The 25,789-nt window shown below is 41.4% G+C and overlaps 2 protein-coding genes across 2 annotated transcripts; both read left to right on the top strand.

Annotated features, from left to right (window-relative positions):
- Positions 1–8,878: 8,878 nt before the first annotated feature.
- Positions 8,879–17,766, top strand: abcb6a (ATP binding cassette subfamily B member 6 (LAN blood group) a). The gene is made up of 19 exons (XM_086069654.1): positions 8,879–9,106; positions 9,265–9,785; positions 10,646–10,786; positions 10,873–11,062; positions 11,144–11,236; positions 11,686–11,878; positions 12,371–12,492; positions 12,583–12,758; positions 15,277–15,402; positions 15,501–15,577; positions 15,653–15,716; positions 15,794–15,879; positions 15,957–16,014; positions 16,085–16,189; positions 16,284–16,458; positions 16,545–16,657; positions 16,756–16,850; positions 16,916–16,984; positions 17,064–17,766. Exons 2-19 carry the CDS (start codon positions 9,270–9,272, stop codon positions 17,221–17,223), a joined length of 2,559 nt encoding a protein of 852 aa, XP_085925780.1. The 5' UTR covers positions 8,879–9,106; positions 9,265–9,269; the 3' UTR covers positions 17,224–17,766.
- Positions 17,767–19,336: 1,570 nt separating this feature from the next.
- On the top strand, positions 19,337–25,453 carry cnppd1 (cyclin Pas1/PHO80 domain containing 1). Its single transcript, XM_086066908.1, has 8 exons — positions 19,337–19,539; positions 19,914–20,016; positions 21,001–21,082; positions 21,181–21,301; positions 23,210–23,338; positions 23,420–23,481; positions 23,563–23,680; positions 23,956–25,453. Exons 1-8 carry the CDS (start codon positions 19,477–19,479, stop codon positions 24,535–24,537), a joined length of 1,260 nt encoding a protein of 419 aa, XP_085923034.1. The 5' UTR covers positions 19,337–19,476; the 3' UTR covers positions 24,538–25,453.
- Positions 25,454–25,789: the final 336 nt, after the last annotated feature.

Below are 25,789 nucleotides of genomic sequence, written 5' to 3'. Positions count from 1 at the left end.
GGAATCAAGTGCAACGTGTGGTACTTTAATGAAACAACAGGGAAAAGGGTGAGCAGACGTCCATGACTGGACGAGACGTGACTGGACTGGTCACCATGACTGGACAGGACAGGAATGGACTGGTCGCCATGACTGGACAAGATGTGACTGGACTGGTCGCCATGAATGGACAGAACGTGACTATACTGGTCGTCATGACTGGACAGGACGTGACTAGACTGGTCACCATGACTGGAACAAGCGTGACGTGACAGGACCTGATTTGCCTTGACTTGACTTGCTGTGGAGTGGCAATGACTTGGCTGTGGCGACAACGGTTTGGCTGTGACAACGGTGGTTTGGCTGTGACAACGGTGGTTTGGCTGTGACGAAGACGACTTGGCTGTGACGAAGACGACTTGGCTGTGACGAAGACGACTTGGCTGTGACGAAGACTTATACACAAACTTCCACACATAACGGACAAACCCCACAACTAAATACACCTCTGCTAATTACTTGACAAGACACACCTGGGGAAGACAAGAGCGGCTGAGGGCACACAGGGGAAGGAAAGACACACAGGCGGACGTGGTTACACATAACGAGAGGGGGGGAAAGACAAGGAACACAAAACAAAACACTGAACACAGACAAAACACTAAAAATAAAACAAAAACCCAACCCCACAGAACGTAAACGTGACAACAGTGTGGGACAATCCCTCTGAATCATTGCTAGAAATCAATTCATTGAATTATTTATTATCATTACCATCTTAAAAATATTTTGAATAGCAGCCATCGACAACTTGGGGCACAAATATGGGTGTTGGAAGGCAATCTCCAAGGCCTTGTTCAGACTGGCAGCCCAATTCCGATTTTTAGCCCATCCAGATTGAATGTGGATAGCTCTTTTGTAGTCTGAACAGTCACAAAGCACTTGAAATCTGATTTTTGCGGGACGGATTGAAACCACATGCGGGAGGTAGTTTCATATCCGATTTGGACAGGATGCGTCTCAGTCTGATCAGCTCGAAACACTTGAAACGGATTTGACTGACCTGACGTCACTCTATGAGTGCAAAACCAATGCGCCCGCGCTGTCAATATCCAATCGGTTCGCTGCCCAGCTGTTTCCTCGCATGCTCGGCGGTCACTCGCCTTGATGGCTCCACTGCCACGTCGGCTCCTGTCATGCACAACCGGAAATAGCAAAATAGTGCCCGGTCGTAGCCATAGACATATTGTCGTTAAAAAAAATTATAAAGAAATTAAAGAAAAATAAAAGAAAACCGCTTTGTAACCTTATAGCACTATCGCGTGATTTTCACCCAAGCAAAAGTATTTACATGATTTTCAATATGTTGCATTTTTGTGTCATGGGTTCCTGGGTAGCTTCACCTTTCTTTTTGACATCTTTGAAGGTGTGGGTGTTTCCCTACCCGAAATCCCACTTTTTTGTACAGGCATGCTTTCGGGTGATTTTCACCTGGCAATAGTGAAATAGGGTGAAGTACGTTTTGGGTGAATTTCACCCGGTGATAGTATTAGTATATAAAATCAAGCAATCTTGCCACATGTCAACCAACAATAGGAGCCACTGGCAAGCCTGAAGCAATTGAATTTTACAACCAAAGGGAGGTGTCGATACTTCTGACCAGATGTGTGCTCACTATTGCTGTGGAAGGAAAACTAAGATTGGGCCACTGTGCGTGTTCGATGGTATGACCAATGCTGGTGTGATTAACTCCTGGATCATTCACAATGTGAATGTGATAAAGAGAGGTGACAACCAAATGCAAAGGAGACCTTATATTCAGGCTTTGGCACTGGCACTCATCAAACCATGGGCAGAGCAGAGACTTTCCTCTTCAAATCTGTCACGTCAACTTGGAGTCCTGATCTGTAGCATGCTTGCTTGACAGCCCTACCCCTGGCACTCCAAATGAGGCGGGACCAGTTGCAGCAGAAAGCAATAGTCCCTTGCCCAATGCTTACAGGCTCGGATAGGAAGACACAACAAAGGTGCCATCAACCTGTGTGTCCACGCCATTACCCTGCGTGTACTGACCTTATTCCTTATTTAGTTATACTTAACTTATAAGGAGTAATTATTATGGGGAAAACAATATTTTAGTCTATTGGTCATTTTTACTTGGTAAAAATATGGTATTTTTGTTCTTCTCTCCTGCAGCTGTTTGCGTATCTCACAGGAATGGGTGGCACAAAAACCAAGGTTCTAGTATCATTTTTTTAAAATCTTTTTTTTGTTCTTAAATGCCTAATTTTTCAGTAATTTTGTAGCATGTTTTTAGGGTCTTCCTATGTTTCCTTTTTCCATTTTGTAACACATAGAACAGTTGCAAATAAAAGAAAATTACTCAAATTTATCATGTAGTGTCTTTTTTAAATAATTTTTTTATGACAAGTACTTTTTGTGGGGTATATAATATCAGGTAAAATTTACCCCTGCAAAAGTGATGATGTTACTTTTTAATAGCGAAAGTGTTCTAGGGTTAACGCGCTTGCAAGAAACAGGAAGTTTTTTGTTTTTTGTTTTTTTTATTGCTTTATTTAACAAATTGAAATCAAAAGCCAAACATGGCATACATTAAGCAAACAGTACACAACAATCACACAATAACGCAAGAAACGGGAAGTACGGAGCAGCAAACAGCGTCACATGACGTCAAACACTACACACGCTGGGCGCCGCCTCCGTTGCTACAGCAACCTGTCAGATGGATCAATAATGTGGCTCAGTCTGAACAGGGACAGATCGAATTTGGACACTTGCTAAAAACAGTCTGGACAGTCAGCCCTAAAAATCAGATTTGAGGAGGAATCCGATTTGCCTGCAGTCTGAACGCAGCCCAAGTGCCCATCCACAGCGGCCAATTTTACATCATCCGCAAGTGGAGATCTTGTTGCAGTTTATTTCACTGAAAATGCACTTTGTTCACCCCGATCTTCTGCATGCACTCCAGCAAGTCCTTCCGCCATGTAGCTAGGAAATAAATGAGATGAGATCCGGAGTCTTCGATTGGCCAGGAGTCTGTTGTGTTTCCTCCCACAATGATGAATGACACAAATACCCTCTTCTATATATGCATTAGTCTAGTGAAGTACCAAAAGAAAGAAAACTCTACTCGTGGCCAGACTTGCGCTGGGCATATAAATAGGGCCCCAGCGGTTCTACTGAAAAAGTGTAACCCATTATAAAGATTCACTACACACTGAAATATTTCATTACTTTCTTTTATTTTATTTTTTTAGAATTTTGAAGATTATAGAGTTTTGATCATATAGAACAAAAAAAACTGTATTGACCATTGGTAGACATTAGAATATTACAAAAGAAATAATCCAGATTAACAGAAATCAAACCTGAAAAAGTATTTTTCTGTTTGATGAGTTTAATAATATGCATTGTTCCTTTTTTAATTGAACTACTGAGATATTTTTTCATGATTATAATTAATTGAAATGCACCTGTACAGTATATGTGGCCTTTGTACTACTGTGTACTAAATTCTACTAATTATGTATAATTTTCTCCTGCTCGTGTCTCCAAGCTTGGTTCTCAGCATGGCTTTCTTGGGGTACTCTATATAACCCTAAATATATGGTGTTGATCTGATTGTGAAGGCTACTGACCAGCCCAGGGTGCACCCCGCAACTCATATGTGACCCTAACCAGGATGAGGCCAAGTGTTAAAGAAAATGTTAACTGGGTCGTGGCTAAAACAAAAAACTGTTTTCAACACATTAGAGAACATCAGATCATCAGAAATGAGGATGTTTCTTGTATTCCCTTGACTCCCAAACAAATAAATAATTGTTCACCAGGGATAGTCCTCATCTCCTAATGCAGCTACGTACACTGAAGGCCCCACCAGCTCTTTTTGGATGTTTCCATTCTCCAACGCAGCTGATACATGAGCAACTAATCACTAACAGCAAGCTCTGCATAAGCTTGATAACGTTCCTGTTGATTGGAATCAGCTTGTGTTGGAAGAGAAAAGCCTCCAAAACCTGCAGGACTCCGGCCCTCGAGGACCAAGTTTGCCCACCCCTGATCTACAGCCACACCACTACCAGAATGCAATCAGTGCATGTAGTCTCACACACACAGAGACACAAAGCACATTTGCAAGGCTTTGATGGATGACCCGCTATGGAATGCAAAACAAAACACTATCCATCACCTAAGCGAAGACATACTCTTTTAAAAGTAACACCTCTTAGCTTGGCACCTGCTGTGAGCCACCATCTCTTTCTGATTCTACTTGGGGGGTGAGTAATGTACAGCAATACCTGTTACGTGTCGTGCATTGGATCAAACAGGCCTCATCCTCCCACTGTGCATCTGTGGCAGATTCCCTACACTTGTCCTGTGATGTCATCTTTTGTGCACACACTTACTGGTCATTTGTCAGGTACCACATCCTCTTTATGGATCTGTCAGTCCACACAGAGGCCTATGGTGAGGTTGCAGGTCAGTCACAGCAGAGGTTAGACTTTGGTGTTTTTCAAGAGCAGGTCTTACCCAATGTGGTGGCAGCAGCACTGAAGGGGGAAAAAACACACGTAAACTATTCTTGGGGATGCCGAAATGGCAAAGTTTAGCCCCAGAAACTCAGAAATACAGTACATTGTCAAACTTAGGAGGCAAAGGGTAAAGTTTTTCTAAGTGGAGTGCAAACATCTGTTACGGTGAGTGTGGTTGACCCCACATGCTGCCAAGGCCTCAAGTCTCTGAAAATAAAAGCAACCCATTCATTACAAACCCCTGAAAAAGAGTGTGCGCTGATCTGTAGAGGGTTTTTACTCTTTGAATCAAGAATACAGCACAGTGCCTTGATGTCTTGAATCGTTATAAGATGGACTCAGAGGAGATGTGTGTCTCACTTTAAAAGCTTACATTCTCCAACAGAGGCATATACATTATGTATTGTGCATTTTTTGGTCACAATTTAAAACAGTAACCTGTTGTCTAACTAACATATCTTTGACATGCTTTCATCAAAATACACAATTTTGTCCCACTCTAACCTATTTTGAGGGCCATTATGTCCCAATATATTGCTTAGTCAATGGCAAGTCCAGCTTTTGTTACCATAAATAACGAAGGTGCAACCCTGGCATCATAAGTGGCTTCTGCTTGCACAAACAGATTGTGTGTGTGTGTGGGTGGGGGGTCATAAAGACAAATCATTTTCATGCCATACACTACACTGTCTGCGATTGGCTGGCGACCAGTTCAGGGTGTACCCCGCCTCCCACCTATTGACAGCTGGGATAGACTCCTGTTTGCTCGCAACCCTCGAGAGGGTAGGCGGTTCGGAAAATGGATGGATACACTAAACTGTTTCTGCTTGTTGATAATACCTTGAAATGAATCTTTGCCTAACCTAGCCGATCACGTCATGGGAGGAAAATCTTTGTGTTTGTTGTGTGTATTATTCCAGTTTTTTTATAATAGTTCCGCCAAAATATCGGGCAGACATTGAACCGGTCAATGGCAGAAAAAAAGGGTTGGTGACCACTGGTGTAGTGCACTTGAGCATACGATAAAGGCGGGTAAAACAAGAAGAAGAACATTAGTTCGTTCTGGCATTTAATTCATGTTACTGACTCAAAAATTGGGGTCAAATAACTACTTTTTTTGTTTGGGTCCCTACTCATGTGGGATTGATGGCCATTATGGTGGTAGCTATTTAGCCAAAAATGTGTTCTCATGACATTTATCATAAAAGGCACACATCCTTGCAAGGCAGGAATACTGGGACAGACTCACCTCCACAGAGGACCGGTGACAATGACTAGAGACTGAGTGAACGAAAACTGAGAGCCTACTGTAAATACAAACAGCCTTATGAGACAACAAAGCACACCATGACAAGACACAAATGGCCGGAGGGAGCTGATTGGCTGATATTAAGGGAGCAGAACTGATATGACCAGGTGGAGAAAAGGGCATTACAATCAAACAGGGGGGAGGCACAAACTTGAGACACAGAAACAAAAAACACCCGATAAGAAACCAAACTAAGACCAAAACACAAATGTTGTGTTTCTCTCTAGAGTAAAAACTAAAACTTAAAAGCACACACCATGCCAAAAAGTAAAATTTACATGTGTCCCTTTTAACCTCACAGAGGGAAAAACATGTATATAATGCCCCTGACTAACATAGCCTTCGGTTTCTCATGCTTGCGCAGCTTGAGCCACACAATAGATTGATCATGACTGAGTATTAGAAGTTGCAAAAGTCCCTTGCCACTGAGCTTATGACAAGGACTGACTCCACAAAGCTTCTAGCATGAGTACTACAATCTAACGTAACTGAAAGCTTTATTGATCTCCCTTGTGGCTAATGAGATTGGAAGCAGCATTCCCAACACCACTGATATTCTTTTCTGGTTAAATCACAGGATTAGATTGACGTCCACATTCACCTCATCCCAGCCTGTCACAATCCATATGTGCCGCTCGGCCACAAGGGAAGCGATAGGGGGATTGAGAGAAAAAGCAGGAATGAACCCACCTCGCTCATGTGTGAGATTCAAGTAAGCGTATGTGCTGAAGTCAGAAAGGCTCACAAAAGGAGCGGAAGATGAAGGCTGTGATGGGCAGGCCATCACATCTTCAGCGGGACAAAAGAGTGGGGTGACAACCAGACGGTGGACAGAAGGACCATTTCCACTCACACAAAAGGACTGTGGCAATGTAGCAGATTAACAGCTCTGTGTGGCCATTGTGATGGCTTTAGTCTAAATGGTAAGATTTTACACCGTGTGTGTGTGTGTGTGTGTGTGTGTGTGTGTGTGTGTGTGTGTGTGTGTGTGTGTGTGTGTGTGTGTGTGTGTGTGTGTGTGTGCGTGCGTGTGTCTATGTGTGTGCGTATGGGTGGGTGGGTGCGTGCGCGTGCGTGCGTGCGTGTGTGTGTGTGTGTGTGTGTGTGTGTGTGTGTGTGTGTGTGTGTGTGTGTGTGTGTGTGTGTGTGTGTGTGTGTGTGTGTGTGTGTGTGTGTGTGTGTGTGTTTGTGCGTGTGTGCACTCTCCCATCAGGAAAAGATGATCCTCTTTATTTCCTTCCTTTCATATGCAGGTATAGACTCACTTACTTCTGAGCCTTTCATTAATCCCCATTCAAAGGACAGAGACAGCTGGCTTTTCAAGAAGCTTTTTTTTTTTTTGTACAGAAAACTTGGGTTTTAAATTACAGGGAAACTGCAAATCCTCTTTCCCCTTTAGATGCCGTTTCTATCTGTGTGAAACTGCATTTATATAATGTGCCATCGATCCTGTTGCAGCAATAGCCTACTATACTTATGTAAATCCTTTTTCAGCACCTGGCTGTGCGGGTGTGTGGGCGATCGCGTGATTGACTTATACTTAGATAACAAACATACATTTGTATTTAGCTCCATCTAACGGCCACATGGCAATATCGTAGTCATTACTTGTGTTTCATTTCACAAATCTTGTTTTCAGCCAATATTGTTTGAATTTCATTACACGCTGTGATGATTTAGTAGCGATAAGGAACTAATGGGGTACAAATAATTAATTTCAAGATTTGTAACCAAGGATCATTCCTTTTTATTCTACAGCTATTCCAACCGTAGAGGGGGGCTTTCATTGATGTGAGCCATGGGCGGCGGGGGCGGGGTGGGTACTTCGGGGCCCACCATGGACAGGCTACATTTTAAAAATACCATTATGACTTTTTTTTTAATGGTCAAAAATGCTTTTACCATGGACATTTTTGTGCTTTCCTTTATTATTATTTTTGAATTTGTATAATTATTTTTGAATTTGCACTCGTGCATGCTCAATATAGGTATATCAGCCTTTTTGCACATCCGCCTCATAGTGCAGAGGTTGTGGGTTCAAATCTGAGCTCCAGCTTTCCTGTGTGGATTTGAATGGTCTCCCCGTACCTGCATGCATGGTTTTCTCCATGTGCTCTGGTTTTCTCCCACATTCCAAAAACAGGCATAATAATAATAACAATGATGATGATGCGTCAGATTTATATAGCACTTTTCTGGTAGGTTCATTGAAGGCTGTAAATTGTCTGTCGGGGTGAATCTGAGTCTTAGTGGGTGTTTGTTTTAATATTGCAGCTGTGAAATTACAGTAAATTGCCGTGAGTACATTTCACAGTATGTTGCTAAAAGTCATGCAAAACTTATTTTATTGTGAAATCACAATGACAAATTTTGCAGTGCGATTTCACACAACAGCAAGCTGTAGCAGAAGTGAAAATTTTAAATATTATCAAAGTAATGACATTTATTAAAACATGCACGCATTCTTGCAAGGCAGGAATGCTGGGATATGAGTTAAACTGATAGACATCTCTCCAATATCGAAAGGAAGGTTGGCACAGGGAGTGAGGTACCTTAAAAAGGAGAGATGACATAATCACTATAGTAGGCCTATGAGAATTGGACACACAGGTCTCAACTCTACACAAAATGGTCAAATGCCTTACAGGAAAATGCAATCATTGAGCTCAACAAGAAACAAGCGTGTGCTCCACTGGAAACAAAGTGAATTGGCTACAAAATAAATATAAGCATCAGAACTTTTCATTGCCACGTTTCAGGTAATGCGATGAAGAGGCTTGGTAAACAAAGTTGATTTCCTCCAGGAAAAAGAATGTCCAATTTTTTTTATGGTGTTCATAGCGTGATATAATTCATTGTTTATGTTGTTTTGTTTTTGCTGTCATTCCATTCCCCCCCGGTAGGTATCGCAATCCACACTCCAGTCCCGCTGGTGGCAGCAATGCATCATAAAATGGGTTGCCATCCGCCAAAGAAGACAGTAGAACAAGATGATTGCCACCGATGATATCCTCTGGGGGGCGCTGAAGTCTAAGCATACTGTACGTCCATGACTTGCGTGGTTTTCGTAACTGACGTCCATTACCAGTGTGTTGTCTAACACGCGTGACGTCACCGACCAGCCCGAAAAGCAACCACAGAGAACCGATGACACACAAGTCAATTTGTACGCAACACGCTCCAATGTTGGTCGACGTTAAGTTGTTTGGAACGGACTAGGCTAGCACATCTGCTACTGACACCTGGAGAGTGTGCATCGTTAATGGTGAGCTCAAATAAACTAATATGCTTCGTAACAGGATTATTTGATGATTTGTATGACTCAGTTTCACCGTTTTTGGACGTAATGTGGTTGTAAAGTAAAACCAGCAACAAAATTAGGTGCTCAAGTTCGCTCTTGTGTTTTCTGGCATTTCTCGACAGGAGTCATGGTGTTAGTACACAGCTATTGTGAAGCCGGCTTTCCCATCTCCCACACGTGGGTGGATGAAGGAATCGCCCCCTGCTTTTACTTCACTCTGGCCCCTGCTGTCCTGCTCACCATCTCGTTCTTCCTCGGAACTGTCCACTTCATCTTCTACAAAAAGTATGGCACAGCAATGGAGCCCAAATTCATCCCCCGCTCCCGTCTCTACACACTCCAGCTGGCCATTTCCAGCCTTGTCTTGGTTCAGTTTCTGGGTGGAATGGTGTGGCGAGCCACCCAAGGAGACGAGCTCCCAGGCTATGTGCTGCTCTATGGCTGCTTCTCTGTCCTAGCCTGGGTTTGGGGGATTGCCTTGCTCAGTGTGGAGAGGCGAAGGGCTCTGGTCATGGATCGAACACGGGGCCACAGTGCAGCACTACTATTGTTCTGGGCGATGGCGTTCGCAGCTGAGAACCTGGCATTTGTCTCCTGGTTCAGTCCTCACTGGTGGTGGGGCCTGGAAGACAATAAGCAACAGGTATGAGACACTGAAATATTGGGCACAACAGCAGTCACACCAAAAACAATTTAACGTGCAAATTAAACAATGTTCATTAATGCCGTTGTAGTTTCTAGTAGCGTAAAATTGAATTGCAGTGCATTATGGAGCTGGATCAAACATTTTGGCCCCTTTCGTAAACTAAAGGTAAACTAAATATAATACAATTATTGCAAACAGCTGTCAGTATAATGCAACATGGTCTACCACTCTGCAAACAGCAAACACAATAACAAATAGTAAATAACTTTCCGACCCTTGTCAATTAAAACTGATCATACCTATTATGATAAAGGCATCTATTTTGGTTAAGTTCTTTAATGACCTTCAATTGTGGTCACTGGTCAATGTATTTGTCTTAAATTGTGTATACAAGTGTCCACTTTTAGCCTCCCTGCAGTTGTGTGATCAAGTGATTTCAGTTTGGCGTGGGTCAGAATATACTTTGAACGATGCATCAAGTTAGTGTTAATATTTAATAGTGGGGACTTAATCAACCTCTGACCCACTAAACTGTAAAACATTTACAATAGGCTTGTTATTCCCTTGGAGTGCATGTTGTCAGTCTTGTTTCCTGTACAAATAGATTGCCGCCCTGACTTGCGGTGATGTAAAAAGTACTTAATGAACAGCTGTCAAATGCAGGCCCTTGCTCTTTTTGCTGAGTCACTGTGTCTAACGTTCAGCTAGCCAAAACTATCAGCAGGAGGCCACATCTTGCCCCTCCCACTCCAAACATTTCAAGTGACATGCATCATGCAGACAGGCTTATGTTACAACACAAGTACAGTTTTACTTTCATATTGATGTTTATTTTAACTGTTCATGAAACCTCTTAGGTGCAGTTTGCCTTATGGCTGATGCGCTATGTGGGCATAGGATTGCTCTTCTTTGTTGGTCTCAAGGCCCCAGGCTTACCGAGGAGACCATACATGCTTCTTATAAATGAAGATGAGCGAGATGTAGAGCAGAGCGGCCAGGTAATGATGTGCAAAATATAAATGAAAACATTCTCTGTACATCAGTCCATTTGGTCATTTTGATTGGCTTCTTGTCATCGTCTCAGAGCCTCTTGGGCAGACCAGATGAGAACCATTCGACTTGGGAGGGCTTCATGAAGAAGGCCAGGCTGCTGTTACCTTACATGTGGCCTCGGGGCAGCGTCTGGCTCCAGCTGCTTGTCCTCTTCTGTTTGGGGCTGCTGGGAGTCGAGAGGGCAATCAATGTTTTTGTTCCCATTTTCTACAAAAATATAGGCGTGTATACCAACAGGAGCACCTCATCTTCACCTGATGCTTCATGTTTTTAATCATGATTTCTCTTCTTCTTCTTTTTAGTCAATGAACTAACTGATGGCAGCAGCTGGCACACTCTGACCACCACTGTGTGTATTTATGTCCTGCTAAAGTTCATGCAGGGCGGGGGTGCAGGTATGACAGACCTTTTTACACAAATATGCAAAGAGAAATGGGTACACAAACATTCCTACACCCCTTGAGCTCAGGTTAGAAGTTAGTGGCTTGGTTCAAGGTCACCTCACCTCAACAGTAGTCTGAAAGCAGGCTAGCATCTCTATAACAACAAAGTGCTTTTATTTTTTTTTTATTTAACAAAAATATTCATTTGCAGAAAGTGTTGTATTTACACATTTAGCAACAATAGCACAAATTCCCTCTTGCCTCTAGAAGTTATCAAGTCAAGCAGTGGTTATGAGTCCTCAGTTTTAACTGTCTCTGCGTGCATCACATCCAGCAAGCTGTTTTGAGTTGAAACTTAAGTAACTAGTGTAAATTTCTGGCCCATTTTTGTGCATACAGAAGCCCAGAGTCACAGAAGGCAGGTGGCTACTTTGCAAGTGATACCCTATTTCTTCTTGCAGGCGCCTCGGGTTTTGTCAGCAACCTGCGCTCCTTCCTATGGATCCGAGTGCAGCAGTTCACCAACCGGGTGGTGCAGGTACGCCTGTTTGCCCACCTGCACGCCCTCTCACTGCGCTGGCACGTGGGCCGCAAAACAGGTGACGTGCTGAGAAGCATCGACCGTGGCACCTCGTCCGTCAACAGCTTGCTCAGGTGGATTAAGTCAACAAACTGATCTAGTTTTATTAGTTTCAGCCTTGTACTTACTTGCATGTTAGATAGGTACAGTAGTTAAAAGCTATCGATCAACTAATTTATATTTTACGGTTACAGTTTGATGTGATTGAGACCAAATTCAGCAGTGACTCAACTAATGGGGGAAAAAAATGATGACATACTGCAGAAATAACAATATTCACTGCTTTGATTGTCTTAAATGGCATTATGATTCCTGTTTGCCTAATCATTTTTAATTGACAGCACATCTGTGACCCTCTTGAGGATAAGCGATTATGGATGGATGAAATGCATGTATTTATTTGAATTAATTTAGTTTGTTGTTTTATTGTAAATGGTAGAATTCTGTAGGGTTAAAAAACAATTGTACATATACATTTACAACAACATTGTGGGCACAGGGTTTGGTTGGTTGGTTTTAATGTTACAGAAGTGAAAATTGACTGAAAGATTTGTTTTTCTCCACAGCTATATTGTGTTCAGCATCGTCCCAACAATTGCTGACATTGTCATATCCATCATTTACTTCATCACATATTTCAACGCGTGGTTCGGCCTCATTGTCTTTGTATGCATGACCCTTTACCTCAGTGAGTAACATCAGTTGTGCTTCAGAAATTCTCCATTTTTCTCAGCTGTCACTGACAGTAAAACAAATCTTCTGTCTCTTTGTCTACCAGCTTTGACCATCATTATCACAGAGTGGAGGACAAAGTATAGACGGGTCATGAATCAGCAGGACAATATTGCCAAGACTAAGGCTGTTGACTCCTTGCTGAACTTTGAGACAGTGAAATACTACAATGCAGAGAACTATGAAGTCAGCCGCTTTGAAGACGCCATCTTGAAATACCAGGTATGTGACAGGCCACGTATATTGATGAAACAGCAGCATGTCTATTTTAAACAGTGATATCCCGTAATTTCCCGCAATTTCACTGTGAATGCAGGATCTTTCTTCAGTTACCATTTTTGTCACTCACCATAATAAAAGAAAAAGTAAACGGCCGTAAAGTCTTACCTGATGTCTTGTATAAAAGTAGTTTCGCCAGCAGCACCATAGCAAGTTTTCACCACATTTGCATTTTTTACAACGCGCTTGGTCGCCTCCAGGACACATAAGCGCATATGCAGATTATTTTTCCCCTCTTTGTGTTTGTGGCAGAAGCAGGACGTCAATTTTCTCATCAAATGCAATGCATTGACAGTGGAATTAAGTTGTAACTTGCTCATTTCTCAACTGAATTTCATGTTTGACAAACTGAACCCAAAATGGTGGAGTGAACGAAACGCCAAATATTCCTTTCCACCTAAACTTCATTTACTTTCACCCTTGTATCTACTAATTGCACTCAGTGTGCTGGAACTAAGAAACTGAGTTAAGACTTTTTGTTTAAAAAAAATGTCTACAGGGAACTCATTTAAACAACCGATCAAAGACTGGGATGCTTCTGAGGACTGCTCTGTTTCAAATCAGGCTAGTAATGGTGCTGCTCTCTGCGCTGGCAATGCTAATGCTAGCATTGAAACTACCTCCTCTGCTTTTATGACCACACCTCTGCTAAAGCATATTTCAGCTGCAGTAGCAGAGGAAGGACAACGCATCCTGATGTCTGTAAATACATCACTTGCAAATCTTGAATCAAAGGTGGACAACATGCTAAAGCGCTTCGATAACGCCACAGCCGCAACTGAGGCAGTTGTTGCCTGCCAGGCTGATGTTGATACGCATTTCCCACCTGGAGGATGACATTGCACTGATTAAAAAGAGACTGGATGTGCTGGAAAAGGCAAACAATGGGTTAAAAGATAAAGTATCCAATCTAGAATGTCGGCAAATATGAACAGGCTGCTAAATCTAAAGGGAGTCTGCTGAGGGAGAGATGCGCTCGTGTTCTTTGAGGCATTTATTCCCAGGCTACTGCAGCTACCTGTATATCCACGCCTGAGCCCATCTGGGCTTTGGGAAACATGAGGATGATTGGCCACGTGCAGGGGTCATCAAACCACCTCACCAGAGGTTTTAGGAGCATTGAAACGCCGTGGGAATCTCCAACATGAGGGGCGTCCTTTGCCGATTGTCTCAGATATCTCAACCTGAAGTCCGGACTGCGAGACGAGCCTTCAAGGGTGTCTGCACGGAGTTCATCAAAATGAACATATGTTTCAGGATGGCATATCCTAAATATGCTGATAAATTTGACCTAGTTTAACGTCGCTATAGGCGCGCAGCTCAAAAAGGGCACGTTGTGTCAAGGTATCACTACCGGTATTCATATCTGTTCGCTCGAAATTTGTCAGACAAAACCTTTAGCAATGTAAGAAAACTCCTCTTTACACACACACAAAAAAATATGTCTGAGCATGAGAAATATCAATCTATCAATTTACTATGCAGATAATAGTTAAATTTTTGAACATGGATATCAGCAAATTGGGGAAGCGCAAAATACAGAGTACAAAGAAACAACCGCTTTTGGGGGGCGTATTACATTTTCGAGCGTACTATATTTTACTTGAGAAATTACGGTAATGACTGAGCAAATCCACTTGTCGAACAGCTGTTTAATTTTTTCTATTAGCATTTAGATTAAAATATACCGTTTAAAATAATGTGAGGGAATTTTGTCAACTAAAAAAATTACATCAAACAAATGCTCTCAGCTGCACCATTTGTTAACAATCAAACTTAATTTGGTCAAGTAATAATGCGCATAAACACAATTTTAAGTCAAGAACCTCGTAGTCGACGAATACATTCAAATCACGCCCTGCACAGTGGAGACTTTGTTTTCAAATACCGTCATAGCAATCCATATTAAGGATGTTTTTAATCCACTTTTATCATGCTAGTCTGGATTTTTGATCAGTGTTCAACCATCACGACACCTTTTGTAGTTGTGTCAAAAGTTGGCACATCAGGAGCATTTGTTCATTTTCTGTTTTAGCGCGCCACCCGAAAAAAGGTATACTTTATCCAACTCTACTTATGAGCGAACAAGTAGTAAAAAGCCCTTCTTTCTTTTGAACACATAGCTAAATAAGATAAAAGGAACACCAGCGCCTCTTTGTGCGGAGGTCCAAGACTGCCAAATTTAAATTTAGATGTGTCATGCATTTTGTCATTATTTCAGTATTTATTTCATTGTTTCAATATTTATTTATTCATTGAAATGTATGTATTTATTGATTTGATATAGCCACTCTTGTTCCTCATAACTTAGCATAGCAGAGGTACATAGAGTTTGGCCTAAAATGGAATTGCATGTAAAAAAAAAATGTGGAAAAAGAAAGAATGATTTCAGTACAGTACCCCGGTTAAAGTCAATAATGTTATGTGTCTAACTAATGGTTGTGGTATCTTCCCACTGCAGTCATCTGAGTGGAAGACACAAGCCTCCTTGGCCCTCCTCAACCAAACCCAGAACGTGATCATTGGTGGCGGTCTGCTGGCCGGCTCCCTGCTCTGTGCCTATTTTGTGACTGAAGGAAAGTTCCAGGTGCTGATATTCACACAGAATAGTTTTTTTCTGAAGAAATGTCATGTGGTTGGGCCGCCATTGGACGCATGCTTGAATTGTTCCATGTGTTATTCCAGGTTGGTGATTTTGTTCTGTTTGGAACATATATCATCCAACTGTATACTCCTCTCAACTGGTTTGGTACCTACTACAGGTAAGAACATGATTCATGTGCTTTAGCTAGTTAGATAATAATCAATGGCTGTTTTCAATGCATTTTTTTTTTCAGAATGATCCAAAATGCATTCATTGACATGGAAAGCATGATCCAACTTTTTGAGGAGGAGGAAGAGGTACATTTGAATCTCACAGGTGCATCAACATCTGTTATTCTCACTTTCCTAAAACTATTTTATTTTATTGTACACAGGTGATAGATGCGATAAATGCTGTGAATTTTCAATACAAGCTAGGAAAAGTTGAATTTGAAAATGTTTACTTCAGTTATACACATGGGTGAGTTCCCCTTTGCTTTCTCATTGAAACATGATGATGACGGGCAGTTCCACTCAGTGTTTGTCTTCATTTTATAGAAAGGAGGTTCTCAAGGATGTCTCCTTTGCAGTACTACCTGGACAGACTGTGGCCCTGGTATGTCAAAACCTGCGTGAAACTATTTTCAATGGGAAATGAAAGGTAATTTTTATGGACCTTTCCATAGGTAGGACCATCAGGGTCCGGGAAGAGTACCATCATCCGACTCCTCTTCCGCTTCTATGATGTTCAGGGGGGTTGCATTCGCATTGATGGTCAGGATATATCCAAAGTGAGTATGTGTAAGGGTGTGAATTTCTGCAATAATTCCAGCACAGTAGAAAGCAGGAGGAGAGCAAGTGACATCCTATTTTGATTGTGTTCAGTTAACACAGAAATCTCTGCGAGCACACATTGGAGTGGTCCCCCAAGACACGGTGCTGTTCAACGACACCATCCTGGAGAACATCCGCTACGGTCGCATCTTGGCAAGCAACCAGGAGGTGGAAGACGCTGCGATTGCTGGTGATATCCATGACAGAATCATGGCATTCCCTGAAGGTGGTTTTTGCATTGACAATTGTCAGTTCTGATTTGTCATTTGGGTTGACAAAAACGCCATATGATGCAATATTTGTCTATTGTAGGTTATGATACTCAAGTGGGGGAAAGAGGACTAAAGCTGAGTGGGGGAGAGAAGCAGAGGGTGGCGATAGCTAGGACCATCCTCAAGGCACCACAGATTATCCTTCTGGATGAGGTGAGATCATCACAGCATGGCAAACATTTTGTCACTGGCCTTACCCAAGTCCTAAATCTGCAGTATTTCCAATCTGATAAAACATGGTGTCTCTACAGGCCACATCAGCGCTCGATACCCAAACAGAACGCAACATCCAGGCCTCACTAGCCAAAGTCTGTGCTAATCGTACGACAATTGTTGTAGCTCACAGGTAAAACGATCGCTACACAGGTCTTCCTTTGACTTTTATTTTTGCTAATAAACTGTGTTTTATAGGTTGTCTACAATCATTGGCGCAGACCAGATTATTGTCATCAGCGAGAGTCGGATTGCTGAGCAAGGACGGTAAGAGCTTTTTTCCAATAATCTGAACATTTCTCATATTTGATGACATAGTAGTAAAGTCACTATCTTTCTATTGAAGACATGAGGAGCTCCTGCAAAAGCAAGGCCTGTATGCAGACATGTGGGCAAATCAACAGCAGGCTCAGGACTCTGATTCCTCATCAGACACCGAAGCCAAAGACTGCAAGTCTGAGAAACTGCAGCCACCTTCCACTCCCTCAGGCCACCATGGCCATTGAATGCTCCTTGGTTGGATGGTGTGATGATCTTGAATTTAGATATTATTTGAATTTGATAGAATGTATCATGCTTATTTATTTATTTTTTTCAATTGTGTTTCTGAATGTGATACAATATTTTTTTTTACTGGTGCAATGTAACTAGCCCTAGTGATCAAACAACACTAGTTATGGCATTTATGTCAGGTTTTATTTTTTATAATTTTATCAAGAGCTTTTGATAAATGTATGCCTATTGTAATTGCATTAGAGTGGTAGGTAACCCAAACATTATTGAATATGCAGGGATACTATGCAGGGGTCCACTGTACTTTTGTACATGTCATAGGTATAAGGGAAATAATGTTGATAACTGTTTTCAAAGATTTTTATGGAGGTAATAATAAAGCCATACATTGTGCCACTGGGTTTGAGGCTTTGTGATAATGTGCCTGACATGCTGTTAAAACACATTTTAAGAATCTCTTCTGTTCAAGGTTCTGTATATATGGCATTTGTTGTAAAGGTTGTTCTTTCAAATAAACTTGGCACCTTTCCTGTCTAGCTGTTGCATATGCAGTATTTACATGAGACACACAAATGTGTGAAATCTGTGTATAATAATTCAACACTGTCATTTACCGAACTCTAAAATATAATGACTTTTTAAGCAACTTTGCAAATCTTCTTGCTGAAATCATGCTAAAATATGATCATATCCTCTTCATGGGGGGACTTTAATATTCACGTGTGCTGTCCTGAAAAACCATACATTTGAGTTGAGTGCTGTTCATCCACGTTGTCACTTGCTCTTCTTGCCCGGTGCGCTGTTTCGCTAGCTAACAGCCAATCGGAAGGGACGTGGTAGTGGATGCTTGTCCAAAGAGAGGAAAAACAGCCAAATTGTGTTTATCCCAGTGTTTAACCTGAAAATGGCCCAACACCTTTTTTGCCCCAAATTCAAACTTTCAACAAACATGCAATAAAATGTCAAAATGATGACCAGATCATGTAGACAGCATTTGTAGACACCCGTTTATCCAGTTTCTCAGCACAAAAAAAAGTTGATTTGGTGTTAGTTTGGTGTCCACTCATTTTTATCCAACTCAGGGGGGCGGCCATTTTGCCACTTGATGTCAACTGAAAATGACATTGCAGTAGCTCAGGGCTCAGGTAACAACCAATCACGGTTTTGCTTCAGAAAAAAAAAGGTGAGCTGTGATTGGTCATTACCTGGTTCTGAGCAACTATGATGTCATTTTCAGTCAACAGCAGGTGGGAAAATGGCCGCCTCCTGGGATGGATAAAAACGGGTGGATTCTGTGCTGCTTTATCCACAACCGCAATCTTAATCAGAATGTCGGGTATAGCGTAGTAGAAAGAGCCCATGCATTGTACACTGGTGTCAAAGTCCGTTTGTCGAGGGCTGGAGTCCTGCATGTTTTCGAGGTTTCCATTCTTCAGCACACCTGATCAGGATCAGAATTATCAGGCTTCTGCAGAGCTTGCTGGTGAGCTGATCATTTGAATCAGCTGTGTTGGAGAAGGGAAACATCTCCAAAACATGCAGGACTTCGGCCCTCGAGGACTGTACTTTGACACCAGTGCCATAGAACATATTGCAATAAAATGTTGGGGGTTAATATTAATATAATATATATACCATATACTTCTTTGAAGTCGGCCCAACTGTCACTGTGCTATGCTGTGTCATTTACCGAACTCCAAAATACAATACGGACTTTTTAAACGACTTTACAAATCTTCTTGCTGCAATATGATCATATCCTCTTTTTGGGGGTACTTTAATATTCACGTGTGCTGTCCTGAAAAACTGTGTATCTTGGCCTTGTATCTAGGCCTTAACTCCACAAGTGTATAATGCTCATGGACTGATTGTGTTTTATTATGTTATTTGTCTATATATGCATTGCGATTGGCTTTGATTGTATTCACAACTAATGAGTTACGTTATTTGTCTATATGTGTAGTGTGAGCGGTCCAGACTCCAGAGTGTACTACTGTACACAGAACATGGCACGCATATGACTGCGTACTGCTACTTGCAGCGCGCCTCCTGTTGGTTGATCATGGGGAAAACAGCTCCCAAGCGTATCTCTGACGTCACTGTTAGTTCAAGCAGGGTGTGTGTATCTGGCGGAGCTAAAAAAAAAAAAAAAAAAGTCTCTGGTGGTGCTAAGGTGGTCACCAGGCCAAGCAGTTCGCTTTGCAACGTCAGCCTGGATAAATGTTGAACCGTCACTAAACAGAGCTATGGATTTTGACTTTTTATTTAACGATACAGCGATCCAATTTTCAGACTTCCGAGAGTTCACGGTAGGTTGTCCTAATCCTCCAACTACCAACGCTAAGCTAACTCGAGGTGCTATATTAGCGTGCTAGTTCAGATCATGAATGTGAATGTTTTTAAATTGTGTCATTTAGATTCGTTTACCAAACGAGTTAGGGTGTTACCTTACTGTCGAAAGTGTTTTACGTGTCTTCTGGCATTATTGTATAAAGTTACATCTCGAACCTGCAAGTGCTAACCATGTTAAGTTCAACTGTATTTTTCGCGGACTCCTGGCTTTCTTTCGCGCGTCGCTGATTTCAGACATTTAATAACAGCACTTTACTCCAACGATAAAATGTGAAGCCAGTTTACTGAAAGTGTCGGCTATGTAATGACACTATGTAATCTGCATTCGCAGTGTCTTCCTGGACACCAAAGGTTGTCTGAACGAGTGAGAAAGCGACTGTATTATGGATTGGATCGCGATATGTCACTTGAAGTACTCTCCTCTCCTATGACAGGTAATATACTTTCAGAAGGTGGATCTTGCACGTGAACTACTCACCAAAAGGTCGGGATATTGGGTTTTGGGGTGAATTTTTAGCACGAACCTAAAACTAAGTGGATATTTATTTTCCCATGACCGGCAACTCTCCATCTAGTGCTATTTTTGTCGTGAATCGCTCGAGAACTATAAGTAAGAATTCAGCGTCAGTGGATGTATACTAGCTCGTGGAATACTGGTTAGAATAGTCACCCCATAAGTGCTCCGACACTGGTTCGAATCCCTCTTGAAGTTTGATATGAAGCCTGAAGTGGGTATCTTTTTAGCAATAGTTATTTATTGACACAACACTACAATAACAAACAAACAAGGTAACTTACTTCAGAGCTGATATGCAGGGTGTCCATAAAGTTTCTTTACAATTAAAGAAAATTATTACAGTGGCAGTTGTTGAGATATTTTAACTGGATTTATTTTATTTTAACGAGTTTTTTTTTTTAGCTTAATTTATTGGCCTCTATATGGGCACCATTATTTGCACAAAACAAATATTTCTCAAAGATTTCTTGCATTGTTCGCTGTAGGATAGCCTCAACATCAGTTTGCATTTTTATTAGTTTATTTCTCAGGAACAATGCAATCAGCCATAGTCACTAAGCCATACTTACTTCCCATCGATCAACACAGTATCTGAAACACAAAATTTTTATGTGAATAAAAACTTTTAAGAAACATTGATTAAAATACACAACACTATTCAGACGATTGCCCACTTTTCAAATTTTTATTTTTACTTCTTATGACCCTCTCCATATTAGAGAAGAGCGAGTTTTGCACACACAAAATTACAGTCGGACGTGTGCCTTCTAAAGTTTAGCGGAGGTCAAATTAAGTTCACCCGAAAGCCCATTATCCCTAACTTTTTTTTAGTAGTGTATCACACAAAATTGTTGTTAGCCAAGTAAAAAATTGCTCAGATATTCATTGTCATCTCCTTCAGATATCGCCGTTGAAATCTTCCAGAAATCAGCACCAAGCCCAATAAGGAAACTCCACAAGAAATATGCCGTTCATGTGTCCAGGTGTGCAAGACATGTTCCACAATTCTATAATGCATTTTCAACTAAATTAAACTCAACAGGATTTCAGGTTAACGGCGATTATTTTCTTTTTGTTCCAGGGAGGCTTGTATTTCACCGTGTGCCATGATGCTGGCACTGGTTTACATTGAAAGGCTTCGAAATAGAAACCCTGAATACTTACAAAAGATCTCCTCCTCTGACCTCTTCCTGATCTCCATGGTATGTGTCTGGGGTCAAAGGTCGTTCAATACATATACTAGGGCAGTGATACCCAACCACCGGGCCACTAACCAGTACCGGGCCGTGGGCCACTTTGGACTGGGGCGGGCCGCACAGTTAGAAAAAAATAAAAACTTACTGTACTTCTGGTTAATTGATTAGCAGAGGCTTAGAAATATTTTATTTATTTTATCTATCGAGGCGCTGCTAATATAGTTACATAAAAATGTGGCTTCGCATTTATTGTTACATCTACAAAATACCCCAGTTTTTGTGTTGCTCGTATCATTCATAAGGATTACCATATTAAAGCGTTGTTGTTACTAGGGATGCACTGAAATTAAATGTTTTGGCTGAAATCGAAAACCGAAAATGAAAAATGCTTGGCCGAAAACCGAAACGCTGGAAAAAAACCTATGCCAATTTTTTTATTATCTTTGCATTTATTATAATTAATTAAAATTATAATATCCTTATAAAATATTTAGGCTTATTTAGCACAGGCATTTTAACAAAGCACAATATAAATTGAAATGCGTCCACGCCACAGACATCAGACACATGTTGGCCAATGGTACATTAAACACCAAATGCGGGGTGAGCAACTGAGCATTTTCTGGCGGTGCAATTGCACTTTTTAGTCAATGTACAGTATTTTGCACTTAAAATCGGCACATTCACATATTCACCAACGTTTAAAAATAAATAAATTTCTTCGCACCAGCCAATCGGCTTTGGGAACGGACTGCAAAGTCACACACGGCGTCCTTTACAGATCTGTAGTCACCCGATAGCAATAGTGCTAACATTAGCTAAAGTATTTAGCACGGCCACCAGAATCCAAGTGAAAAAGTGGAAGCACTCAATGGGCTCTCATCAAAGAAAAAAAGGAAGGCGCTGCAGGAGAAAGAGTGGCTCACCTGTAGGTCAGTACTCTGCAGCGCTCTCTTTTTTTTTTTAAATATAGTTTACCAAGCGACCCTCTCCTTCTCCGGTGTGCACAATAAAGCTGCCGGGGGCCAGCGAGCAGCTAGGCGGACACTTACTCCCGTGTTTGATGTTTAATTCAAACAGACACTAGCTTGCAGCGTTGTTTTTTTCTTTTTTTGCGTCACCACAACATCCTCTTCCGGCCATATTTTTTCGGCTTGAATTTTATTTCATCCGAATACCGAAAATGCATATTTTTGCCATTTTCTGTGTCCGAATATTCGGTGCATTACTAGTTGTTACTCTTGTTATGGTGTTTGTGCTGCTAGTACAGGTACATAAAAATACATAGTGGATTTGCGTTTGTTGTTGTAGCCTTTTATTAATCAACCGCCAAACAGCCCAGCACCCTCCAACCCACTGGGTTGTTGAAGATTAGCGGAGAAAGCCACACAAACAACAATACGGAGGACAAATGAAATTAAAAGGGAATCTTATTAAATGATCCTAAAATACGCACAAACTTGATCAATGACCTAAATTTCACCTCATTTTTCTCCATCTATCTGTTAGTCTCCCATGCTTGTAAACTTTGTCCAGGTTGATGATCCCGTCTGTTTCTCGCTTTCACTTAATGTGCATCAGATGGTCCAAATGTGCCACTTAAGGCAATTTCTGGATGTTTTTATGTGATTCTTACTCTTTCCCAATCTGTACTGGCTGCTTGAAATGTAGCACATCCGCAAGGTGTGAGCGCTCCTTTAACTCCTCACATTTAAGTCCTGCAGCCTTGTTTTAACTTTTTGCTTCACTATGGACTTGAATTCAAATAGTCACAATGAATGGGAGTTGTATTGTTCAGTTATAGTAAGTATATTCACAGATCATTTTGGCTTGGCACATATAGATTATGTTCTTAATTATTTTGAGTGTCTTGATTATTTTTGACAAATGCATTTATCTGCCACTCTGCATTAGATGGTTGCCAGCAAGTACTTGTATGATGAAGGAGAGGAAGAGGAGGTCTTCAACGATGAGTGGGGAACAGCTGGAAAACTGGATGTCGAAACAGTCAATCAGCTGGAAATGAATTTCCTTAACGCGATTGTAAGTTTGTGTGTATTCACATGTAGCCTGTCCCTGCTTTTTCTTTGCCCCTTGTCCCAATCCTTTTGTCAATTCTTGCAGGACTGGAGTCTCTTCACAGGGGCAAATGACTTCTTGGATGCACTGGGCCAATTAGAGAGCAGGTCTGTGCGCTTTCTCCAGGTTCATATGCTCACTTGGCAAATGAAGGGTTTCCTGTGAAAAAAGTGATTTTGTGTTCTCAGCGTTGCTGAGCGTCAAGGGATGACGCGAGGCTGGTTTACCTACACTGACCTCTGCGTGCTGCTCGAGCAATCAGCGTGGAGCCAAACACTTGCAGCTATCTACCAGCACTTTATCAAGGTGAGCAAGGGAGTCTTATCAGGGGCGTACACTCTAAAAAGAAAACTATTGAACCAATTTAAGATTACAAATTGAATTGTTGACCAACTTGGAAAAAAAAGATATCACTTAAATCGGCAACACATGATTAAGTTAGTCCATAGTGAAAGTATTAAGTATAATTGATTATGAGTTCATTAAACCTAATATATTCACCGAAATTAAGTTGATCCCAAAGTGACTCCAATTCAAAGTATTAAGTCTAATAATGTTTTGTTTTGTCCCCCCCTCCCCAGGTTTCCTGTATGCTTGGATTTTTGTATCTGACCAGTGTAGCGAGTCTCATCGCCACAAGCACTGTGCTCCACCAGCTCAGTCTCTGTCCAAGTGGCCAAACCCTGTTGAGACCCCCAGACCAAGTCACCCCGGCAGTCCCGAACCCTGACGCCCCCGTTCAAGCCCAGCGGCTCCCCTGTTGCACTCTGTCCAACGAGAGTCTGAACAGGCACACCAATGCGCTCGGAGCGACTTCGCTACACGCCACCCCACAGACATCAATATTGTGTCTGTGGGGTTCGCTGCTCACCTCTGTGGGCTCAATACAGCTCGAAACACCATTGAAGTCTCCTGAAACCCAGCGCACCTCTGCCTTTCGTCCTGGCTGTCGTGGCAGCCTCTCACTATCGGAGTGCGTGCTAAGAAACACCTCAACCACATTCACCAGTCATGCATCGTGGTTGGCCTCCATTTTGATTGGAGGTGCTGAAGCAAGTGAAATCGATCACCTCAAAGCGTTTCCGCTTGGGCGGCTGGGATCTTGTCATCCAAAGTTTATGTTACCTTTAGACAAGACGCAAGCTCTCCTCATGGCCGGCTAGCACGCAGCAGACTCCACTGATTGTCACATACTCTGGAGAAGAAGCCAGCACTGCTTTATTTTTTATTTTATTTTAAATCACCACCTCATATTTGTATTCTCCAGATGTAGAACACACGGGCGATATATTACAGCATATGATATGTTCAGTATAGTCACTTTATTTGACCACAGAAATCATAACTTATTTTAAGAGAATTTTGAGGATTTATTTTGTTACAGTTTTTGGGGGGATACAGCCAGTTATTGGTTAGAAGGTGTGAGGTCTTCATCTGTGTGTTCTGAGTGATAGCTGGGAAGGGTTTAAGTATGTTGAGTTTAAATGATGGTGCTTGGTGGTGGGGAATACCGGGTAACTGCTTTTACCATCATATTGATCATCTTTTTTCTTTCTTTCTTTAAACATTTTTTGATGGTCAAAAAGGTCATGCTCATACACACAATGCTGCAACGCTTTAAATGGAAAAGATGTTCATAATTCAGCACATGCGGAAGCTGTGAACATATTACAACAGGGTAAAATTCCTATATAGTTATTTGCTATTTTCTGGGGGATGTGTGTGTGTGTTTTGGTACATAACACCACCTGATTTAGCATGCAAACCAGCTGCCATGTACCTTTGCTGTTGTGCTCTGGAAGTTGCACATTTGCTTCCATTTCTGTTTCAACAGCACCTTTCACTCCAGACTTATTAGTTACTGCAATATCGATCTTTTGGACAGTAGAGGTTTTTGTCATGCAGTTTTTTGTTGTTTTTTCTGACAAAGCCAAAGTGGTCCCCAGGAATTTATAATTGGACATTTTATTTTGACAATTTGATATACATACTTGGAAGCACAATGTCCTTCATTTTGTACACGCATGCAAAATGCAAACGAGCAAAAATAAATAAAGAATGACTTTCTTTGATGTTTCATCATTTTGTCTGCATCAACTTCATCCATTCTCTTAACTGTGTATCATATTTTTAGCAACTATGTGAGACATCGGTCTCAGTCTGAGTGCACCCAAAAAGATTCATTAAAAAGTTTTGACTTTATTGTAGAATCAATGTTTTCTGTTGACTACAAAATTGTGAATTTAGTTACATTGACTGCAAATTAGATGTGTCCACACTCATTTATAAATTAATGGAATTGCTAAATATTGCATACCAATGAAAGTAGTCAGGTTAAAAGAAAAAATAATTTTGAATCATGAAAATCAAGAGGTGTTACTGTGTTTACTGTGAAATTGGTAAACAGGTTACTTT

Source organism: Leptonotus elevatus, chromosome 2 (genome assembly GCF_054856555.1).
Source record: "Leptonotus elevatus isolate MCC_2025b chromosome 2, RoL_Lele_1.0, whole genome shotgun sequence".
NCBI lineage: Eukaryota > Metazoa > Chordata > Actinopteri > Syngnathiformes > Syngnathidae > Leptonotus > Leptonotus elevatus.
This window is presented reverse-complemented; position numbering and strand designations above follow the sequence as displayed.